The sequence below is a fragment of the Anolis carolinensis genome, chromosome 6 (assembly GCF_035594765.1).
Source record: "Anolis carolinensis isolate JA03-04 chromosome 6, rAnoCar3.1.pri, whole genome shotgun sequence".
NCBI lineage: Eukaryota > Metazoa > Chordata > Lepidosauria > Squamata > Dactyloidae > Anolis > Anolis carolinensis.
This window is the reverse complement of record NC_085846.1, coordinates 4,532,149-4,552,843: the sequence shown is the minus strand read 5'-3', so window position 1 is coordinate 4,552,843 and position 20,695 is coordinate 4,532,149. Positions and strand designations below refer to the sequence as shown.

The window sequence follows — 20,695 nt, the reverse complement described above, 5'->3', positions numbered from 1 at the left end:
CGAGAGCGTCCACGGCTACGTGTCTCACTCCCACATCTCCCCCATGAAGGTAGGAAGGGGGGCGCGGGTGCCCCGGCCAGAGAGGGACACCGTCCTGCCTTCGCCGCTGCCACCGCCGCCGCCGCACCTGGCCCCCTTCGCCCACCTGCCCTCCCCCTGCCACACCTGCCTCACCATGCAAACCTGTGCGTCACTCTCAGGTGTGTGAGTGTGTCCGCAGGCGTGCTTCTGTGCGTCTTCCCGTACGTTTGACATCCAGAGAGAACATGTGGAGTGCGTGGAGTCGTTTATTGTGCATGCAAAGGTTCCCTGTGCAAACTTCACACCTATGTGTGCATCAGACTCAGGTGTGCAAGAGGTTCCCTGTGCAAACCTTGTACGTGCATGTGCGTCAGTCTCAGGTGTGCAAGAGCGTTAACAGATGTGTTCCTGTCTTTTTGACTTCCAAAGAGCATCTTTATAACGCTATGTGTGTAGAGTTGTGCGTGCAAAGGGTCCTCGTGCAAACTTCAGTCAGTCTCAGGTGTGCAAGAATGTTAACAGGTGCGTTCCTGTCCGTTTGACCCCCAGAGACCATCTTTGTAGTGTTATGTGTGTAGAGTTGTTCATGCAAAGGCATCCTGTGCAAACTTCACACCTATGTGTGCATTAGTCTCAGGTGTGCAAGAGTGTTAACAGGTGTGTTCCTGTCTGTTCGACATCCAAAGAGCATCTTTATAACGCTATGTGTGTAGAGTTGTGCATGCAAAGGGTCCTCATGCAAACTTCAGTCAGTCTCAGGTGTGCAAGAATGTTAACAGGTGTGTTCCTATCTGTTTGACTTCCAAAGAGCATCTTTATAATGCTATGTGTGTAGAGTTGTGCATGCAAAGGCATCCTGTGCAAACTTCACACCTATATGTGCATTAGTCTCAGGTGTGCAAGAGTGTTAACAGGTGTGTTCCTGTCTGTTCGACATCCAAAGAGCATCTTTATAATGCTATGTGTGTAGAGTTGTGTGTGCAAAGGTCCCCGGTGCAAACCTCGCACGTTCACGATTAATTAGTAATTAATTGGTAATTAGTAATTAATTAATTAATCGTAATTAGTAATCAATCAATTAATTAATTGGTAATTAGTAATTCACTGGTAACATGAAAGGCATGTGGTGTATATGTGGCATAGATCCTAACCAAATATTATTATTATTATTATTATTATTATTATTATTAGCAATAACAGCAGCACCAGCAAAGCATATTCTGGCTTTCCATGATGTAGATCTCATCCTAATAATAATAATAATAATAATAATAATAATAATAATAATAATAATAATGGCATCCATACCATATCCATGCATCAGTCTCAGGTGTGCAAGAGTGTTTACAGGTGTGTTCCTGTCCATTTGACATCCAAAGAGCGTCTTTATAATGTTATATGTGTAGAGTTGTGTGTGCAAAGGGTCCCCGTGCAAACTTCAGTCAGTCTCAGATGTTCAAGAGTGTCAACAGGTGTGTTCCTGTCTGTTTGACTTCCAAAGAGCATCTTTATAATGTTATGTGTGTAGAGTTGTGCGTGCAAAGGTCCCCGGTGCAAACCTCACACGTTCACGATTAATTAGTAATTAATTGGTAATTAGTAATTAATTAATCGTAATTAGTAATCAATCAATTAATTAATTGGTAATTAGTAATTCACTGGTAACATGAAAGGCATGTGGTGTATATGTGGCATAGATCCTATCCAATTATTATTATTATTATTATTATTATTATTATTATTATTATTATTAGCAATAACAGCAGCACCAGCAAAGCATATTCTGGCTTTCTGTGATGTAGATCTCATCCTAATAATTATAATAATAATGGCATTGATACCATATACATGCGTCAGTCTCAGGTGTGCAAGAGTGTTAACAGGTGTGTTCCTGTCCGTTTGACATCCAGAGAGCATCGTTGTAGCGTTATGTGTGTAGAGTTGTTTGTGCAAAGGTTCCCCGTGCAAACCTTGCACATGCATGTGCCTCAGTCTCAGGTGTGCAAGAGCATTAACAGGTGCTTTCTAGTCTGTTTGACATTCAAAGAGCATCTTTGTAGCATTATGTGTGTAGAGTTGTTTGTGCAAAGGTTCCCTGTGCAAATCTCACACGTGCGTGCATCTCTCCAATGTGCCTGTTTCCTTCTCAGGTGTGTGGATGTCAAAAGTTGTATGTGTTTTTCTATGTGTGGGATTGTTCACTGTATATGCAGAGGATGCCCATGACCTCACACTTGTGTATGCATGTGCCTCGGGTGTGTGTGGATGTTGAGAGGTACGTGTGCATTTTCTTGGACATATGCATTTGCCATCTGGAGACCCCTTTGGTGCTCATGGCCCTCGTTGCGTGAGCATGTGGCGTCTTTCATTGTACGTAGGCTCATGCAAACCTCGCACTGCGTGTGCATCTGTCTCCGGTCTTTGAGTTTACATCCCACAGGTGTGTGAATGTCAACAAGTGTTTGTGTTTTCTTGCACGTGTGTGGAGAGGACCTTTGGAGTGCATGGCCTTGATTGCGTAACTGTGTGGGTTCATTCATTGTGCATAGGCTCATGCATACCTCGTATGTGCATGTGCATCTCTCTCTCCAGTGTGCCTGTTCCCATCTCAGGTGTGCTGATGTCAATAGGTATGTGTGGATGTGATGTGCGTGCAAAGGCTCCTGGTGGCCTGTAAAAACCTTGCACATGCGTGTTCTTTCAGTGTTCCTATTTCGAGTGTGTGGGTGTCAACAGGTGCATATGCACATGTGCATTCGGCATCCAGAGAGCATTGCAATGGTCTGTGAAAACCTTGCATGTGCGTGTGCATCTCTGTCTCCAGTGTGCCTGTTTCCATATCAGCAAGCATGGATGTGTGCATTTTCTGTGCACCATCCGGAGAGCGTATTTGGAGCGCATGTCCTTCGTTGTGTAAGCTTGTGGGATCGTTCATTGTGCGTGCAAAGGCTCCTTGTGCAAGCCTCACACACGTGTGTGCATCTCTTTGGCATGCCTTAGCTATGTGGGTGTCAACAGGTGTGTGCACCATCTGGAGCGCACCTTTGGGATTCATGACCCTTGTTGCATAAGTGTGTGAGAGACCATTTGTTGTGCGTGCAAGAGCTCTCTGTGGCCTGCGTGTGTGTCCCTCTTTTCTTGTGTATCCAGGGTTTGTTGTTATAGCTCAGTGTGCCTTAGAGCATGGTGTAGTTTTGTCCATGTGCCCGACATGCACTTTTGCTACCACCTTTTTACGTGATGGCTGTTCTTGGATAGTGAATCCCATACTAGTTCTTTGCAAGGAGATTTTCACCATCCATACCTTTCTGATATTATTTTTTTAGTATGCACATCATTCAAAAAGGCTACAGGTGCATTATAATAGTGCAAGTCTCCTCCAACTGTGACAAGTTGCCATAAGGAAATGGCAAGATTTCGGATGGGGAAGCCTGTTCAGAAATGACAGCAGTATAAGACATATGTGTGACAGGTCTATGTATGAGAGCATGTGGGCGTGCAAAGGAGTGAGCGCATGAGATAGAGCCCTCGTGGTATTTCACCGTGCCTTCAGGATGTGCATTTCGGCATCTCTGTGTATCATCGGCGTGCACCAGTACATGTATCTATGGTGAATGTGGCATTTCTCCCCATTTCTGTGTATGTAAATTTCCTGTTAAGGATCCACATGTGTCTGTAATGATGCGCATATACACACACTCCTACTCCACACACGTCTGTGCACAATAAAAGCATGATGGCAGGAATTCTTCCCTTCCAAATAGATCACTTGCCCCTGTAGTTTGTGCAAAACTTGATTGTCAACATGGCATTCCCCAGCAAATAGGAGTAGCATAAGACCAGCAATGCACAAAGCAATAGTGTAAGGTCAACAGTTGAAAAAGTATAGTGCAAAATCAACCGTGCAAAAGGAATGGTGCAAGATCAGACATGCATAAAGCAATAATGCAAGGTCAACTGTGCAAAAGGTATAGTGCAAGATGAGCAATGCACAAAGCAATAGTGCCAAGTCAACCATGGAAAAAGTATAGTGCAAAGTCAACCGTGCAAAAGGAATAGTGCAAGATCAGACATGCACAAAGCAATAGTGCAAAGTCAACCATGGAAAAAGTATAGTGCAAAGTCAACTGTGCAAAAGGAATAGTGCAAGATGAGCAATGCACAAAGCAATAGTGCCAAGTCAACCATGGAAAAAGTATAGTGCAAAGTCAACTGTGCAAAAGGAATAGTGCAAGATGAGCAATGCACAAAGCAATAGTGCAAAGTCAACCATGGAAAAAGTATAGTGCAAAGTCAACCGTGCAAAAGGAATAGTGCAAGATCAGACATGCACAAAGCAATAGTGCAAAGTCAACCGTGCAAGAGGAATAGTGCAAGATCAGACATGCACAAAGCAATAGTGCAAAGTCAACCATGGAAAAAGTATAGTTCAAAGTCAACTGTGCAAAAGGAATAGTGCAAGATGAGCAATGCACAAAGCAATAGTGCCAAGTCAACCATGGAAAAAGTATAGTGCAAAGTCAACTGTGCAAAAGGAATAGTGCAAGATCAACCATGCAAAAAAGAAAAATAGTGAAAGATGATTAAGGGGACAGGAATCGTGCATGATCACTAATAAAATAAGTGGAGAATAGTGCAAGATCAGTAGTGCAAAAGGAGCAGTCCAGGATCCATAAGGGAAATGGGGCACTTCAAGATTCACAATGTACAAGGAACATCTCACAATCAAGTGTGCAAGAGGTTTGTGCATGATTAATTGTGCAAAAAAGAATAGAACAAGGCTAACAATGCAAAAGGAGTGGTCCAAGATCAATAGAGGAGAAAATAAATAGTTTAAGATAGAGAGCACAAGGGAAGGATATAGGAATAGTGCAAGAACTGTGCAAAACTAACAATGCAAAAAGGACCGTGCAATGTCAGTTGTACAAGAGTCCAGTGTTGTTGTGGCTACATGCCTTCAAGGAGGCATCTGGACTGTAGAACAAATGCAGTTTGACCCCATGTGGACGGCCTTGGTGCAATGCTATGGAACCTGGGAGTTGTAGTTTGGCCTTCTCTGCTAAAGAGTGGGGAGACTTCCCCAAACTACAACTCCCAGAACTCCATAGCTTTGAGCAATGGCCGTGAAAGAGAAGTCAGGCTGCATTTAATCTACATCCCACATAATTTCCCACTTATGGCAACCCTATCACGGGGTTTTCTGGGGCTGAGAGAGTGTGACTCACCCAAGTTTCCCCCCATGGGCTTCCATGACCAAGTGAGGATTCAAACCCAGGTCTCATCGCGACAACTGCCCACGCATTAGTGCCTACCTGCTGCTGTGGATGCCCTCCTCCCTGTCTATTGTGTACCTGTTCCATGTGCATGTGTGTGCTTGCGCATGGCTTTGTGCACCCCAATTTGACACCCACCTCCATGCGAACACCCTCCCCCCCAAAACCCCACGGCACGCGTAGCCTCCGCTCTACCCTACCCAGAGGTATTTATCATGGAAATATGTGGGGCAGGGGGAGAAAATGCCATGTTGCGGGAACAGTTGCTCTTGGTGAGGAATGGGGTGCATATTGTTATTTTTAATTTTTTATATTCTTGCAATCTTGATCTCACTTTTTATCCAGTGCGTTCAAGAAGTCTCTTCCTCCTCATGTGCATCCTTGACTCCCATTTAGAGAATAACATTTGCATTGGTGGGTTGGGAAGCAAAGAATATGAATTAGACTCCCAGGTCTCCTTAGTGGATGGTCTACACTGGGAACTGGACTGGGGAGTGTGTCCTTGTTGGTTCTCTTGGACCACTCAGTGGCCTTCGATATTGTAGATCAGGGGTCCCCAAACTAAGGCCCGTGGACCGGAGACAGCCCTCCAAGGCCATTGACCTGGCCCCTGTCCTTAACTTTAGACTTAGGGTTGACCTAAGTCTGCCTGGCTTTGGAGGTCTCTTTGCTTACCTATGATCTTTTTGAAGGTCTCTTTGCTTAGCTACGGCCTTATGAGACCATCTAGATGGCTTTTGGAGCTCACTTTCCTTACCTATGGTCCTATGAGACCATCTAGATGGCCTTTGAGGGTCTCTTTTCTTACCTATGGTCTTAGGAAACCATCTAGATGGTCTTTGAAGGTCCCTTTCCTTATCTACGGTCTTCTGGTGGCTTTATGAGATCATCTAGATGACTTTTGAGGAATCTTTTCCTTACCTATGGTCTTATGAGACCATCTAGATGGTCTTTGGAGGTCTTTTTGCTTAGCTATGGTCTTATGAGATCATCTAGATGGTCTTTGAAGGTCTCTTTGCTTAGCTACGGCCTTATTAGACCATCTAGATGGCTTTTGGAGCTCACTTTCCTTACCTATGGTCCTATGAGACCATCTAGATGGCCTTTGAGGATCTCTTTCCTTACCTATGGATTTATGAGATTGTCTAGTTGGCCTTTGGGGGCCCCTTTCTTTACCTATGGTCTTATGAAACCATCAAGATGGTCTTTGAAGATCCCTTTCCTTATCTATGGTCTTCTGATGGCTTTATGAGACCATCTAGATGGTCTTTGGAGGTCTCTTTCCTTACCTATGGTCTTATGAAACCATCTAGATCAGGGGTCCTCAAACCTTTTAATTGGACTGTTGGGGGGCTGGACTTTGATGAAATAGTCCAAAATTAGGATTGCTGTTGTTGTGTGCCTTTAAGTTATTTCAGGTCCTAAAATTTAGGACAAGGGGCAGGTAAATGACCTTGGAGGGCCGCATGCGGCCCATGGGCCCTAGTTTGGTCTTTGAAGGTCCCTTTCCTTATCTACGGTCTTCTGGTGGCTTTATGAGATCATCTAGATGACTTTTGAGGAATCTTTTCCTTACCTATGGTCTTATGAGATCATCTAGATGGTCTTTGGAGGTCTCTTTGCTTACGTATGGTCTTATGAAGTCGTCTAGATCAGGGGTCACCAACTAAGGCCCGTGGGCCAGATGCAGCCCTCCAAGGTCCTTGACCTGGCCCCTGTCCTAAACTTTAGACATAGGGTTGACCTACGTCTGAAACGACTTGAAGGCACACAACAACAACAATCCTAATTTTGGGCTATTTCATCCTAGTCCGGCCCCCCAACAGTCTGCGGGACTGTGGACTGGACCTCCACTTAAAAGTTTTGAGGACCCTGCTGTAGACCACAGTATCCTTCTGGGACGTCTTGTGGGAATGGGGCTCAGAGGTCCTGTTTTGCAGTGGCTCCAGTCCTTCCTGGAGGATTGTTCCCAGAAGGTGTTGCTCACAACCTTTGTCCTCTGTGGGGTCCTGCAGGGTTCAGTATTGTCCCCCATGTTATTTAACATCTACACGAAGCCACTGAGGGAGATCATCTGGAGTTTTGGAGTTGGATGCCATCTGTACGCAGATGATGTCCAACTCTATCACTCCTTTCCAACTGTCACTAAGGTCCTGAACCAGTGCTTGGCAGCTGTGATGGTCTGGATGAAGGTGAACAAATTGAAATCCAGACAAGACAGAGGTCCTTCTGGTCAGTCAACAGGCCGAACAGGGCATAGGGTTACAATCTATGTTGGAAGGGAAGACATAGGTTTGGGAGTCCTCCTGGACTCATCACTGAGCCTGGAATTCCAGATTTCGGCAGTGGGCAGGAGAATATTTGCACAATTAAAACTTATGCGCCAGCTGTGTCCATACCTTGGGAAGTTAGATGGCCATGGTGGTCCACGCTTTTGTCACATCTTGAATAGACTACTGCAACCCGCTCTGTGTGGGGCTGCCCTTGAAGACTGTTCAGAAGCTTCAAGTAGTCCAATGGGTGGCAGACAGGTTGCAGACAGGCCAAATTATCATTTGAAAAAAAAAATACGAACAAATTCCTATGCACACTGCACATGTCTTATTTGTAGTGCAAAACAGCAACAACAACAATGAAAGAACAATACAATATTTAAAAATGAAAACAATTTTAACCTACATAATCCTATCAGGATCTCAATGGAAAGTGTGGGCCTGCTTCTGGCCAATGAGATAGTCAATTAGGATTGTTGTTGTTCTGTGCTTTCAAGTTATTTCAGACTTTGGCCGAGCCTAAGTCTAAAAATATTGTTTTATTTACTGCATTTATTTACTACATTTATATCCCACCCTTCTCACCCCGAAGGGGACTCAGAGCAGCTGTATGTACATACAATGTATTATATTATTAGCATAGCACAATATTAGCATTATATATTACTATATTGAACTATGCCACTATACCGCAATATTATATGTAATATACTAGCTGTGCCTGGCCACGCGTTGCTGTGGCAAAGTGGTGGTGGTATTGGTTAAAAATTGTTGTGTCATTTTTATTTGACGTTATTTGTATTTTTTTGATTAATTTTATTGTATCTTTTTATTTATTATATTTTATTATTTTCTTGTATTATTTTTAGTTATATTCTGTTATTATAGTATTTTATTGTATTAATTTTTTAGTGTTTTTAATTAATTTTTTAGTGTTTTTTATTATTTTTTATTGGGTTGCTAGGAGACCAAGTTGGAGGAGCTTAGCCTTCTAACTGGCAGCAATTGGATAAAAGCAATTATTCCTCTCTCTCTAATTAGGACTTTATTTTTCTTTTCTTTTTGTTGTATCAACCTAGAGGCGTGGATGATGGGTTGTGTTGTCAAATTTCGAGGTTGGGGGGCCTGTAGTTTTGTTGTTTTGTGGGTCACTGTGATGCCATCATTCTTTTATATATATAGATAACATATAATTAATACTATTATATGGTATTACTATTAGTATTATATTGTATAACATAATATTATTATCAATATTATATGTATATACAATATATTATATTATTAAAACTGATATAAAAATATAAAATGGGGACGAGAGACAGGGCCTTCTCAATGGTGGCCCCTCAGCTGTGGAACTCCCTGCCTTAGGAGATCAGATCAGCCTCCTCCCTCCTGGTATTGAGAATCATAGACTCCTAGAGTTGGAAGAGACCTCATGGGCCATCCAGTCCAACCCCATTCTGCCAAGAAGCAGGAAAGTTTCATTCAAAGCACTCCTGACATATGGCCATCCAGCCTCTGCTTCAAAGCCTCCAAAGAAGGAGCCTCCACCTTACTCTTTCCGGGGCAGAGAGCTTCCCATTTAGGAAACAAGTCAAAACCTGGCTTTTTAAACAGGCCTTTGGCGAATGAATATAATTTAACATTATATCACAACACAGTTACAGATGAAGCAGCCGAATTGTGATTAAGGAATTGGTGTGATACGTTTTGTGTTAGGGGGCCTATGATGTTTTAATATTTTAGGGGTTTTAATGTGTATTTATATGTTTATTGATTTTAGTGATTTAATATAGTTTTATTTGTTGCACTGAATTTTTGCCTAGACGTATGATGTACACCGCTTTGAATCCCCCATGGGAGGAGAACGGCGAGATAGAAATGACGCAAATAATAAATAAATGTATTATTATTATTATTATTTTACATATATTAAAGACAATCTTAATAGACCTAAGATCAAAATACATTACAGTTAGTCGATTAATTAGTGAATCATGGTAACATGAAAGGCATGTGGTGTATATGTGGCATAGATCCTATGCAAATATTATTATTATTACTACTACTACTAATAATAATAATAATAAGAAGAAGAAGAACAGCAAAGCACACTCTGGGTTTCTGTGTGTATGTAATGTAGATCCAATAATAATCATAATCAGAATAGTGAAATCTATACCATATACATGCAGAAGTCCAGAAGTAGTTGTTATTATTATTACTGTATTATTATTATTATTCTGCTTTTATTTCTGCATTGGGATGCAAAGCAGTATTTAACAATAATGACAACAACAACAACAACAACACAAAATATACTACTACTACTATTAATAACAACAACAACAACAACAACAACAACAACAACAGCAAAGCATACTTTGGGATTCTGTGTGTATGTAATGTAGAACCACTACTACTACTACTACTACTACTAGTAATAATAATAATAATAATAATAATAATAATAGCATCCATACCCGATACATGCAGAAGTCCAAAGTATGCCTTGCTTTTCCCCATTATTATTATTATTATTATTATTATTATTATTATTATTATTATCCTGCTTTTATTTCTGCATTGGGATGCAAAGCGGTATATAACAACAATGAAAACAACAACAACAACACAAAATATTAATAATGATAAAAATAATAATAATACAAAATAATACAATAATAATAATGAGTATTCAGTATATGAAGGGCTCCTTTTCCGACTTTGTGAGTCCAGGCAGGTTGCTATTAGAAATTAGTAGTTGGGACTACAATTCCCAGAATCCTTCTGTTAGTAGTGCTATTAAGCTATAGTTTTAATCCTGCTGTTGGTGCCCTAGTTTGACAGTTTGCTGGCTTTTAAGTTGATGATGGATTTCCATACATTTATATACATTTTCTGAAGTTATTTTGGTGACATGTTTAGAGTTTGCAAAAGTTTGCAAAAGTTACTTTCTTGTACTTCCGCTCCCAGAATCCCCCAGTTTGTATGTCCCCAATGCTTTGAGATTTGAGGAGATATAACTGAGAGAAGTCCCTTATGTAATTTTGGAAGTGATTGACAATTCGTGGTGACATATGTATTTAAATATTGGGTGCTTTGGGTCTGGATCGGGTGCATCTACTGTAGAATGAATGCAGTTTAGCATCACTTTGACTGCAATGGCTCATGGGAGTTGTAGTTTGCACTCTTTGGCAGAAGAGGAGGAAGGCCTTGCAAAATGACAACTCCAGGATTAGGAGGCGGTTAAAGCGGTGTCAATCTGCATTAAATTCCACGGTGCGGATGCGCCCAACGTGACGTGCCTAAAGTTAGCTGAAATGGCAAGTTCTGCCTGGTCTTACATAAGAGACATCTGCTTTTTAAAAATCCTTGGCAAGAACACAAAGGCGTCTTGGTTTCGAAAGCATTCGAATCCTCAGCAATTCTACACCAGGCATGGGCCAACTTGGGCCCTCCAGGTGTTTTGGACTTCAACTCCCACAATTCCTAGCAGCCTACCGGAGCCTAACCTGGAGGGCCCAGGTTGACCCATGGCTGCTCTAAAGCTACGGTTTACACCTAGAAATCTATACCGATAACGGCACACACTTTACAAATGTCTTGGACCCATACCAAACACAGGAGAAAAGATTTTTCCAATGTTCTATTTCCATCTGCTTAAGTCCAGAGTTGGATTGCAATGCCAGAATCCACCTTCTTCCACTTGTATTTCAACTGCCGGTAGAGACCATTCTATTTTATCAAAGCCACGGCACACATAAGGAAATGTATTCCGACAGTGGGGCGTGTTTTACAATTGGTCCAAAACACCTGGAGGGCCCAAGTTGGCCCTATCTTGGGAATAGATCATGGTTTAATGTGCGCGAAGGTCTGGCGGTGGTGCGAGTGTGAGTCCTGGGCCGGGATCCAGGTCTTCCTCCTCCTCACACGGACTCTTAATCCCATCCTCAGGAGAGCTGACCTCACAGGCCCCTGATGGGAATCCAATTAGCCAAGGGCTGGCAGAGGGCGAGAGAGAGAGAAAGAGAGAGAGGTGGATCAAGGAGAGCCAATGCAGTGGTGCTTCCATAGGGTCCTGGAGGTGGAAGAGGCCCCCAAAGGTCATCTAGTCCAACATGTGATTCATGGAGATGGAAGAGAACCCAAAGGTCATCCAGACCAATCCCTTGATAGTCGGAAGGATGGATGGATGGATGGATAGATAGATAGATAGATAGATAGATAGATAGATAGATAGATAGATAGATTCATAGAACCATGGAGATGGAAGAGACCTCTCGAAGATCATCCAGTCCAACCCCCCTAAGAGAGGTAGAGAACCAATCCCTTGATAGGCGGATGGATGGATGGATGGATGGATGGAAGGATAGATAGATTCGAACTCATGCAAGTTGGAAGAGAACCTAAAGGTCATCCAGACCAATCCCTTAATAGGGATTCCTTCCAATCCCTTAAGAGGCCCCCAAAGGTCATCTAGTCCAACATGTGATTCATGGAGATGGAAGAGAACCCAAAGGTCATCCAGACCAATCCCTTGATAGTCGGAAGGATGGATGGATAGATAGATAGATAGATAGATAGATAGATAGATAGATAGATTCATAGAAGCATGGAGATGGAAGAGACCTCTCAAAGGTCATCCAGCCCAACCTCCCCTAAGAGAGAAAGAGCTACAATGCGAATCTTGGAGATGGAAAAGAACCCAAAGGTCATCCAGACCAATCTCTTGATAGTCGGATGGATGGATGGATGGATAGATAGATAGATAGATTCATAGAAGCATGGAGATGGAAGAGACCTCTCAAAAACCATCCAGTCCAACCCTCTTAAGAGAGGGAGAGAACCAATCCCTTGATAGGCAGATGGATGGATGGATGGATAGATAGATTCCAACTCATGCGAGTTGGAAGAGAACCCAAAGGTCATCCAGACCAATCTACTGGTGGATGGATGGATAGATAGATAGATAGATAGATAGATAGATAGATAGATAGATAGATAGATTCATAGAACCATGGAGATGGAAAAGACCCCTCAAAGATCATCCAGCCCAACCTCCCCTAAGAGAGGGAGAGCTAGAATGCGAATCATGGAGATGGAAGAGAACCCAAAGGCCATCCAGACCAATCAATTGGTGGATGGTTAGATAGATAGATAGATAGATAGATAGATAGATAGATAGATAGATAGATAGATAGATTCATAGAATCATGGAGATGGAAGAGACCTCTCAAAGGTCATCCAGACCAATTCCTCTATAGGCGGATGGATGGATGGATGGATTCATAGAACCATGGAGATGGAAGAGACCTCTCAAAGGTCATCCAGCAAAACCCCCCTAAGAGAGAGAGAGCTAGAATGCGAATCATGGAGATGGAAGAGAACCCAAAGGTCATCCAGACCAATCTCTCGATAGGCGGATGTATAAATAGATGATAGAGAGATAGATAGATAGATCCATGGGGATGGAAAAGACTTCTCAAAGATCATCCAGTCCAACCCCCCTAAGAGAGAGAGAGCTAGAATGGGAATCATGGAGATGGAAGAGAACCCAAAGGTCATCCAGACCAATCTCTCAATTGGTGGATGGTTAGGTAGATTCATAGAACCATGGAGATGGAAGATACTCACCAAGGGTCATCCAGTCCAACCCACCTTGAGAAAGAGAGAGAGCTAGAATTAAAATCATGGAGTTGGAAAAGAACCCAAAGGTCATCCAAACCAACCTCTCAATAGGCGGATGGATGGATAGAATCCTAAAGTTGGAAGAAACGCCAAGGTAGATTCATAGAACCATGGAAATGGAAGAGCACATTGAGTGGTTCTTCCATAAAGTCATATGATCCTGAAGATGGAAGAGAACCCAAAGGCCATCCAGTACAACCCCGTATGGGACAGAGAGAGAGAATGAAAATCATGGAATTCGAATAGAACCCAAGGGGCATCCAGTCCAACCCCTCAATAGATGAGATGGATGGATGGATAGATGGGTGGATGGATGGATATATAGATAGAATCCTAGAGTTGGAAGAGACCTCAAGAACCACCCAGTCCAACTTCCATAAGATAGTTAGGTAGGTAGATAGGTAAGTAGACCCCAAGGGTCACCTAGTCAAACAAGAACCCAAAGGCCATCCAGCTGGACCTCCGAGAGAGAGAGAGAGAGAGAGGGAGGGAGAATGAATATAATATTCTCTCTCTCTCTCTCTCTCTCTCTCGGAGGTCCAGCTGGATGGACTTTGGGTTCTTGTCCATCTAGATCAGTGGTTCTCAACCTGGGGTCCCCAGATGTTTTGGCCTATAATTCCCAGAAATCCCAGCCAGTTGGTTAGGATTTCTGGGAGTTGAAGGCCAAAACATCTGGGGACCCCAGGTTGAGAACCACTGATCTATAGGGTTCTATGAATCTATCCATCCAGCTATCATCTTATGGAGTTTGACTAGATGACCCTTGGGATCTACTTACCTACCTAATGGAGTTGGAAGGAATATCCAAGGGAGATCCAATCCACCCCCTCAGTAAATAGATAGATATATAGATAGAATCATGGATTCATGGGAAGGGCCATCCAGTCCAACACCTAGATAGATGGATGGATGGACGGACGGACGGAAGGACAGAATGAATGAATGAATGAATGAATTGTGAATTTGGAAGATATCTCAAGGGTCATCCAGTCCACCTCCCTAAGATGGATGGATGGATAGATTGATAGAGAGCTAGATCACAAGACCATGGACTTGGAAGGGGCATCCAAGAGTCATCCAGTCCAACCCCGTTCAACCCTATGCTATACCATGTGGGTTTTGCCCTGTTTGGTTTTAATGGAGGTGTTGTGGAGAAGAGCCTGCTGCGGTTGGGGCCCCTTTTCCTGGTGGAGGCCTTTCTTTCTCTTCTTTTTCTTCCACCTTCAGTTCTTCCCAGGCCTTTCCAACTCCATTCATGCCTTCAAGCCCCTCCCCTCCCCCATTGAACTCCCCCTCAAAAGCCTTCCAGCATTGACAGCTGCAGTATCAGGGCTCCACCTTGTGGCCTCCCTTTGCAACTGCAGCTTGACCATTGCATTAATTGGGTTGTTGTATGTTTTCCGGGCTGTATGGTCGTGTTCTAGAAGTATTCTCTCCTGACGTTTCGCCCATATCTATGCATTAATAATCTTTCAATGGGTTGCTGTGCGTTTTCTGGGCTGTGTGGCCTTGTTTCAGGAGCATTCTCTCCTGATGTTTCACCCACATCTATGGCAGGCATCCTCAGAGGTTGTGAGTTCTGTTGGAAACTGGGCAAGTGGGGAATAATGTCCAGGGTGGGAGAAAGAACTCTTGTCTGTTGGAGGCAAGTGTGAATATTTCCAATGGCCAGCTTGATTAGCACTGAATAGCCTTGCAGCTTCAAAGCCTGACTGCTTCCTGCCTGGGGGAGTGTTGGGAGGTGTTAGCTGGCCCTGATTGTCTGGAATTTCCCTGGCTTCTGTGTGTTGTTATTTATTTATTTATTTAGTATTTAGTTTTTTGTTCTATTTCTACCCCGCTTTTCTCTACCCCGAAGGGGACTCAAGGCAGCTTACATGGAGGCAATATTCAAATACCTTACCAGTAGAATATTATTTACTGTCCTGATTGGACAATCAGAAGACAGGGGGATCCCAGACATGAATCAATCAGAATCCGAAGGCTACAGTCATAAACCGTCAGAGAAGAACACCATCCTGGTTCTTCACCCTCTTTTCTCAGCAGTAAACAGGCCTCAAAAATAGCAGGGCCTCTCTGCAGGGCCGTAGCCAGAAAAAAAATTCGGGAGGGGTTTTGAAAATTTGGGGGGGGGGTTGAACCCCTGACCCACTCGCCCCCCCCCCCCGGGGTTCAGACCTGTCAATATCTGCTTGAGATAGTGCCTGGAGGGACTCTTAATGTTTTATGTCTCATAGACTTAGCATGGGGATTTGGTTAACCAGTTAAAATTCATGAGTAAACCAAGTTTTTTTTTTAACCTGAAAAATTTCGGGGGGGGGGGGGGGTTGAAACCCCCCCCCCCCCCCCCCCGCTACAGGCCTGCCTCTCTGAGTACACCACTCTCTTCACCAGTGGTACTCAGTCAGCACTGAAAGGAAACTTGTCCAAACTGGTTTTGCTGCAGCAGAACAGAAACAGTATCAAATCATGACAGAAACCCCATACACACATTCATATATGCATAGAATTCAGGCATGGGCAAACTTGGGCCCTCCAGGAGTTTTGGACTTCAACTCCCACCATTCCTAACAGCCGGTAGGCTGTTAGGAATGGTGGGAGTTGAAGTCCAAAACTCCTGGAGGGCCCAAGTTTGCATGCAAAAACCTGGGGATGGATTTGATACTGTTTCTGTTCTGCTGCTGCAACACCAGTTTGGACAAGTTTCTTTTCAGTGCTGACTTGAGTCCCGCTGGCGAAGAGAGCGGTGTACTCAGAGAGGCCCTTCTATTTTTGAGGCCTGTTTGCTGCTGAGAAAAGAGGTTGAAGAACCAGGACAGTATTCTTCTCTAACTGTAGATTTCCATAAGCAATCAGAGGCTGCTAGGAATGGTGGGAGTTGTAGTTGGGTGAGGCCTCAATGCTCATCAATTCTAAACCAGGCATGGGCCAACTTGGGCCCTCCAGGTGTTTTGGACTTCAACTCCCATAATTCCTAGCAGCCTACCGGCTGCTAGGAATTGTGGGAGTTGAAGTCCAAAACACCTGGAGGGCCCAAGTTGGCCCATATCTGATATATAGATATGCATATATACAATGTGTGTGTATATATGTATATATATACTAGCTGTGCCCGGCCACGCGTTGCTGTGGCTAGGACTTACTTTTTCTTTTCCTTTTGTTGTACGAACGTAGAGGCGTGGATGAGAGGTTGTGCTGTTAATTTTCGAGATTGTGGGGCGTTTGGTTTAGTTGTTTTGTCTGGTGCCGTGATTCCATTACCCTTTTATATATATATAGAATAATAATATGAATAGTATATGTACGTATGGACTTTTTCTTTTCTTCTTGTTGTATGAATGTAGAGGCGTGGATGAGAGGTTGTGCTGTCAATTTTCGAGGTTGTGGGGCATTTAGTTTAGTTGTTTTGTCCGGTGCTGTGATTCCATTACCCTTTTATATATATAGACTAGCTGTGCCCGGCCACGCGTTGCTGTGGCGCAGTATGGTGGTCTGGGAAATAAAGTCTTGAGGAAATGGTGGTAGTAAGGTAAAGGGTAAAGGTTTTCCCCTGACATTAAGTCCATTATAAATGGGTTATGTATCTGTGTGGAAGGGCCTTGAGTCTACACTGCCATATAATCCAGTTCAAATCAGATAATCTGTATTTTATAGGCAGTGCGGAAGAGGCCTAAGTGAGGCCTAACTCTACCTGTCCCCTGGGCTGAGTGGGTTGCTAGGAGACCAAGTGGGTGGAGCTTAGCCTTTTAACTGGCAGCAATTGAACAAAAAACAATTATTCCTCTCCCTCTAATTAGGCCTTATTTTTTCTTTTCTTTTTGTTGTATGAACGCAGAGGCATGGATGAGGGGTTGTGCTGCCAAGTTTAGTGTTTCTGGGATGTGTAGTTTTGTTGTTTTGTCCTAGGCCGAAATTTCATTACCCTTATATATATATATAGACTAGCTGAGCCTGGCCACGCGTTGCTGTGGCAAAGTGGTGGTGGTATTGGTTAAAAATTGTTGTGTAATTTTTATTTGATGTTATTGGTATTTTTTAATTAATTTTATTGTAAGTTATCTTTTTATTTATTATATTTTATTATTTTCTTGTATTATTTTTAGTTATTTTCTGTTATTATAGTATTTTATGGTATTAATCTTTTAGTGTTTTTAATTTTTTTTTAGTGTTTTTTATTATTTTTTATTGGGTTGCTAGGAGACCGAGTTGGAGGAGCTTAGCCTTCTAACTGGCAGCAATTGGATAAAAGCAATTATTCCTCTCCCTCTAATTAGGACTTTATTTTTCTTTTCTTTTTGTTGTATCAACCTAGAGGCGTGGATGATGGGTTGTGTTGTCAAATTTCAAGGTCGGGGGGGGCCTGTAGTTTTGTTGTTTTGTCGGTCGCCGTGATGCCATTACTCTTTTATATATATAGATATATATGCACACACACATAGATACACACACACATATATAGTGTGTGCTTGCATGCAGTCTACCAGAGAGTCTGCCATCTCAATGGAAATTTCCGATCCCACCTGTTTTCTCTCCTCCTCCTCCTCCTGCTCCTCCTCCGCTCCCTCCTTCTTCCTTCCTCCTTTTTTTTTGTATTGAATTCTTTCTGGCCCATTGAGCACAGAGGGAGATGGAAAGCGGGGTTGTGTTGGGCTGCTCTGCTGCTTTCCTGTCCACCTGACAGCCAGAGAGAAGGAAGGAAAGAAGGAGCAAAAGGAGGGAAGGATGCTACGGAGGATGAGGAGGCCATGGTGACGGAGGCCATGGTGACGGCTACGGACCTTTCCTTTCCCTGATTGCCCCCCATAAAGTCCCTAAGAGATGTAGTTCTCCCCTCCATAGACACCAAAGGGTATCTCCCCCTTCTCTTCCCCTTACTTATGGTCCAGGCAAAGACAGCAAGGACTGCCCATCTCCCTGGTTTATTCATTTTCCCCAAGGAGGAAGGTGGGCACAATTAGAGGAGTCTATAACAGCAGTCTATAGCAACGCTTAAGGGGGGAAAGAGGGAGGTCGGAGGACTTGCCTGCCTGTCAATCAAGGCCCCCTCCCCTTCCGAAAGGGGCACCATGTTTGTGTCTGTCTGGTACGCCAAGAAGATGGGGAGACGCTTCATCAGCAACGTCCGGAAGGCAAAGAAGCAACGCCATCTGCTCACGGTAGTAGCCGGGATGCTGTATTATTATTATTATTATTATTATTATTATTATTTTATTTTATTATGACACAGCAAACAAGATAGATATGCTGGATTTCATATCATAAAATCACAAGTCGAACACTTCCCAAGTGTCTAGGACTGTGTGATGTATTTTCGGATGATGCGCTCAGATAATAATTAATAATTAATAATAATAATTATTATTATTAGGAATGAGTGATGTAGGGTTAAAGGTGGTTTGGACTTTCTTATAGAGAAAGAAGGGGGAGAAGCCAAAGGGAACATACCTAGTAGCCTGGATGCTGTATTATTATTATTATTATTATTATTATTATTATTAGGAACGAGTGATGTAGGGTTAAAGGTGGTTTGGACTTTCTTATAAAGAAAGAGGGGGAAGAAGCAAAAGGGAACATACCTAGTAGCCTGGATGCTGTATTATTATTATTATTATTATTATTATTATTAGGAACGAGTGATGTAGGGTTAAAGGTGGTTTGGACTTTCTTATAAAGAAAGAAGGGGGAGAAGCAAAAGGGAACATACCTAGTAGCCTGGATGCTGTATTATTATTATTATTATTATTATTATTATTATTATTAGGAACGAGTGATGTAGGGTTAAAGGTGGTTTGGACTTTCTTATAAAGAAAGAGGGGGAAGAAGCAAAAGGGAACATACCTAGTAGCCTGGATGCTGTATTATTATTATTATTATTATTATTATTATTATTAGGAACGAGTGATGTAGGGTTAAAGGTGGTTTGGACTTTCTTATAAAGAAAGAAGGGGGAGAAGCAAAAGGGAACATACCTAGTAGCCTGGATGCTGTATTATTATTATTATTATTATTATTATTATTATTATTATTATTATTAATATTATTAGGAACGAGTGATGTAGGGTTAAAGGTGGTTTGGACTTTCTTATAAAGAAAGAAGGGGGAGAAGCAAAAGGGAACATACCTAGTAGCCTGGATGCTGTATTATTATTATTATTATTATTATTATTATTATTATTATTATTATTATTAGGAACGAGTGATGTAAGGCTAAAGGTGGTTTGGACTTTCTTATAGAGAAAGAAGGGGGAGAAGCAAATGGGAACATATCTAGTAGCCTGGATGCTGTATTATTATTATTATTATTATTATTATTATTATTATTATTATTAGGAACGAGTGATGTAAGGCTAAAGGTGGTTTGGACTTTCTTATAAAGAAAGAGGGGGAAGAAGCAAAAGGGAACATACCTAGTAGCCTGGATGCTGTATTATTATTATTATTATTATTATTATTATTATTATTATTATTGTATGACACAGCAAACAAGATAGATATGCTGGGTTTCGTATCACAAAATTGCAAGTCTAACACTTCCCAAGTGTCTAGGACTGTGTGATGTATATTTGGATGATGCACGCAGATCCCAGTAGGGTTGTTGTTGTTGTTATTATTATTATTATTATTATTATTATTATTATTATTATTATTAGGAACAAGTGATGTAGGGTTAAAGGGGGTTAGGACTTTCCTATAGAGGAAGTGGGGGGGGGGGGGGAAGCAAAAGGGAACATACCTAGTAGCCTGGATGCTGTATTATTATTATTATTATTATTATTATTAGGAACGAGTGATGTAGGGTTAAAGGGGGTTAGGACTTTCCTATAGAGGAAGAGGGGGAAGAAGCAAAAGGAAACATACCATGAGAAGGGATGATGATAGTGATGGTTGTTGTTGTTGATGATGATTTAATGGGGTCCAAGCAATTTTTCTATAGGGAGGTCAGGACCCCTGTCTTATCGAGAAAAGGGGGGAAAGAGTCCAAAGGCAAAATGCCAGGAGTAGAGATGATGATGATGATGATGATGATGATGATGATGAGGATGATGGTGATGATGATGATTATGATGATTTAATGTGTCCCAAGCAATGTTTCCATAGGGAGGTCAGGACCCCTGTCTTATCGAGAAAAAGGGTAACAGAGTTACAGGCAAAATGCCAAAAGCTAGGATGATGATGATGATGACTATGATTTAATGGGGTCCAAACAGTGTTTCTGTAGGGAGGTCAGGACCCCTGTCTTGTAGAGAAAAGAGGATCAGTGTCCAAAGGCAAAATGCCAAGAGTAGAGATGATGATGAAGATGGTGGTGATGTTGAATGGTGATGATGATGATGATGATGATGATGATGATGGCGATGATTTAATGGGGTCCAAGCAATGTTTCCATTGAGAGGCCAGGACCCCTGTCTAGTAGAGAAAGGAGGATCAGTG

General features: G+C 42.4%; 1 protein-coding gene across 1 annotated transcript in view; it reads left to right on the top strand.

The window, feature by feature from the left end:
* dlg4 (discs large MAGUK scaffold protein 4) overlaps nucleotides 1-20,695 on the top strand; it is a gene marked incomplete in the record, with an annotated part of 97,424 nt that overhangs the window by 16,458 nt on the left and 60,271 nt on the right. Inside the window, 1 exon segment of the mRNA XM_062957887.1 lies at nucleotides 1-49. This exon segment is cut by the window's left edge and continues 116 nt beyond it. Coding sequence (XP_062813957.1) covers nucleotides 1-49 — 49 coding nt within the window.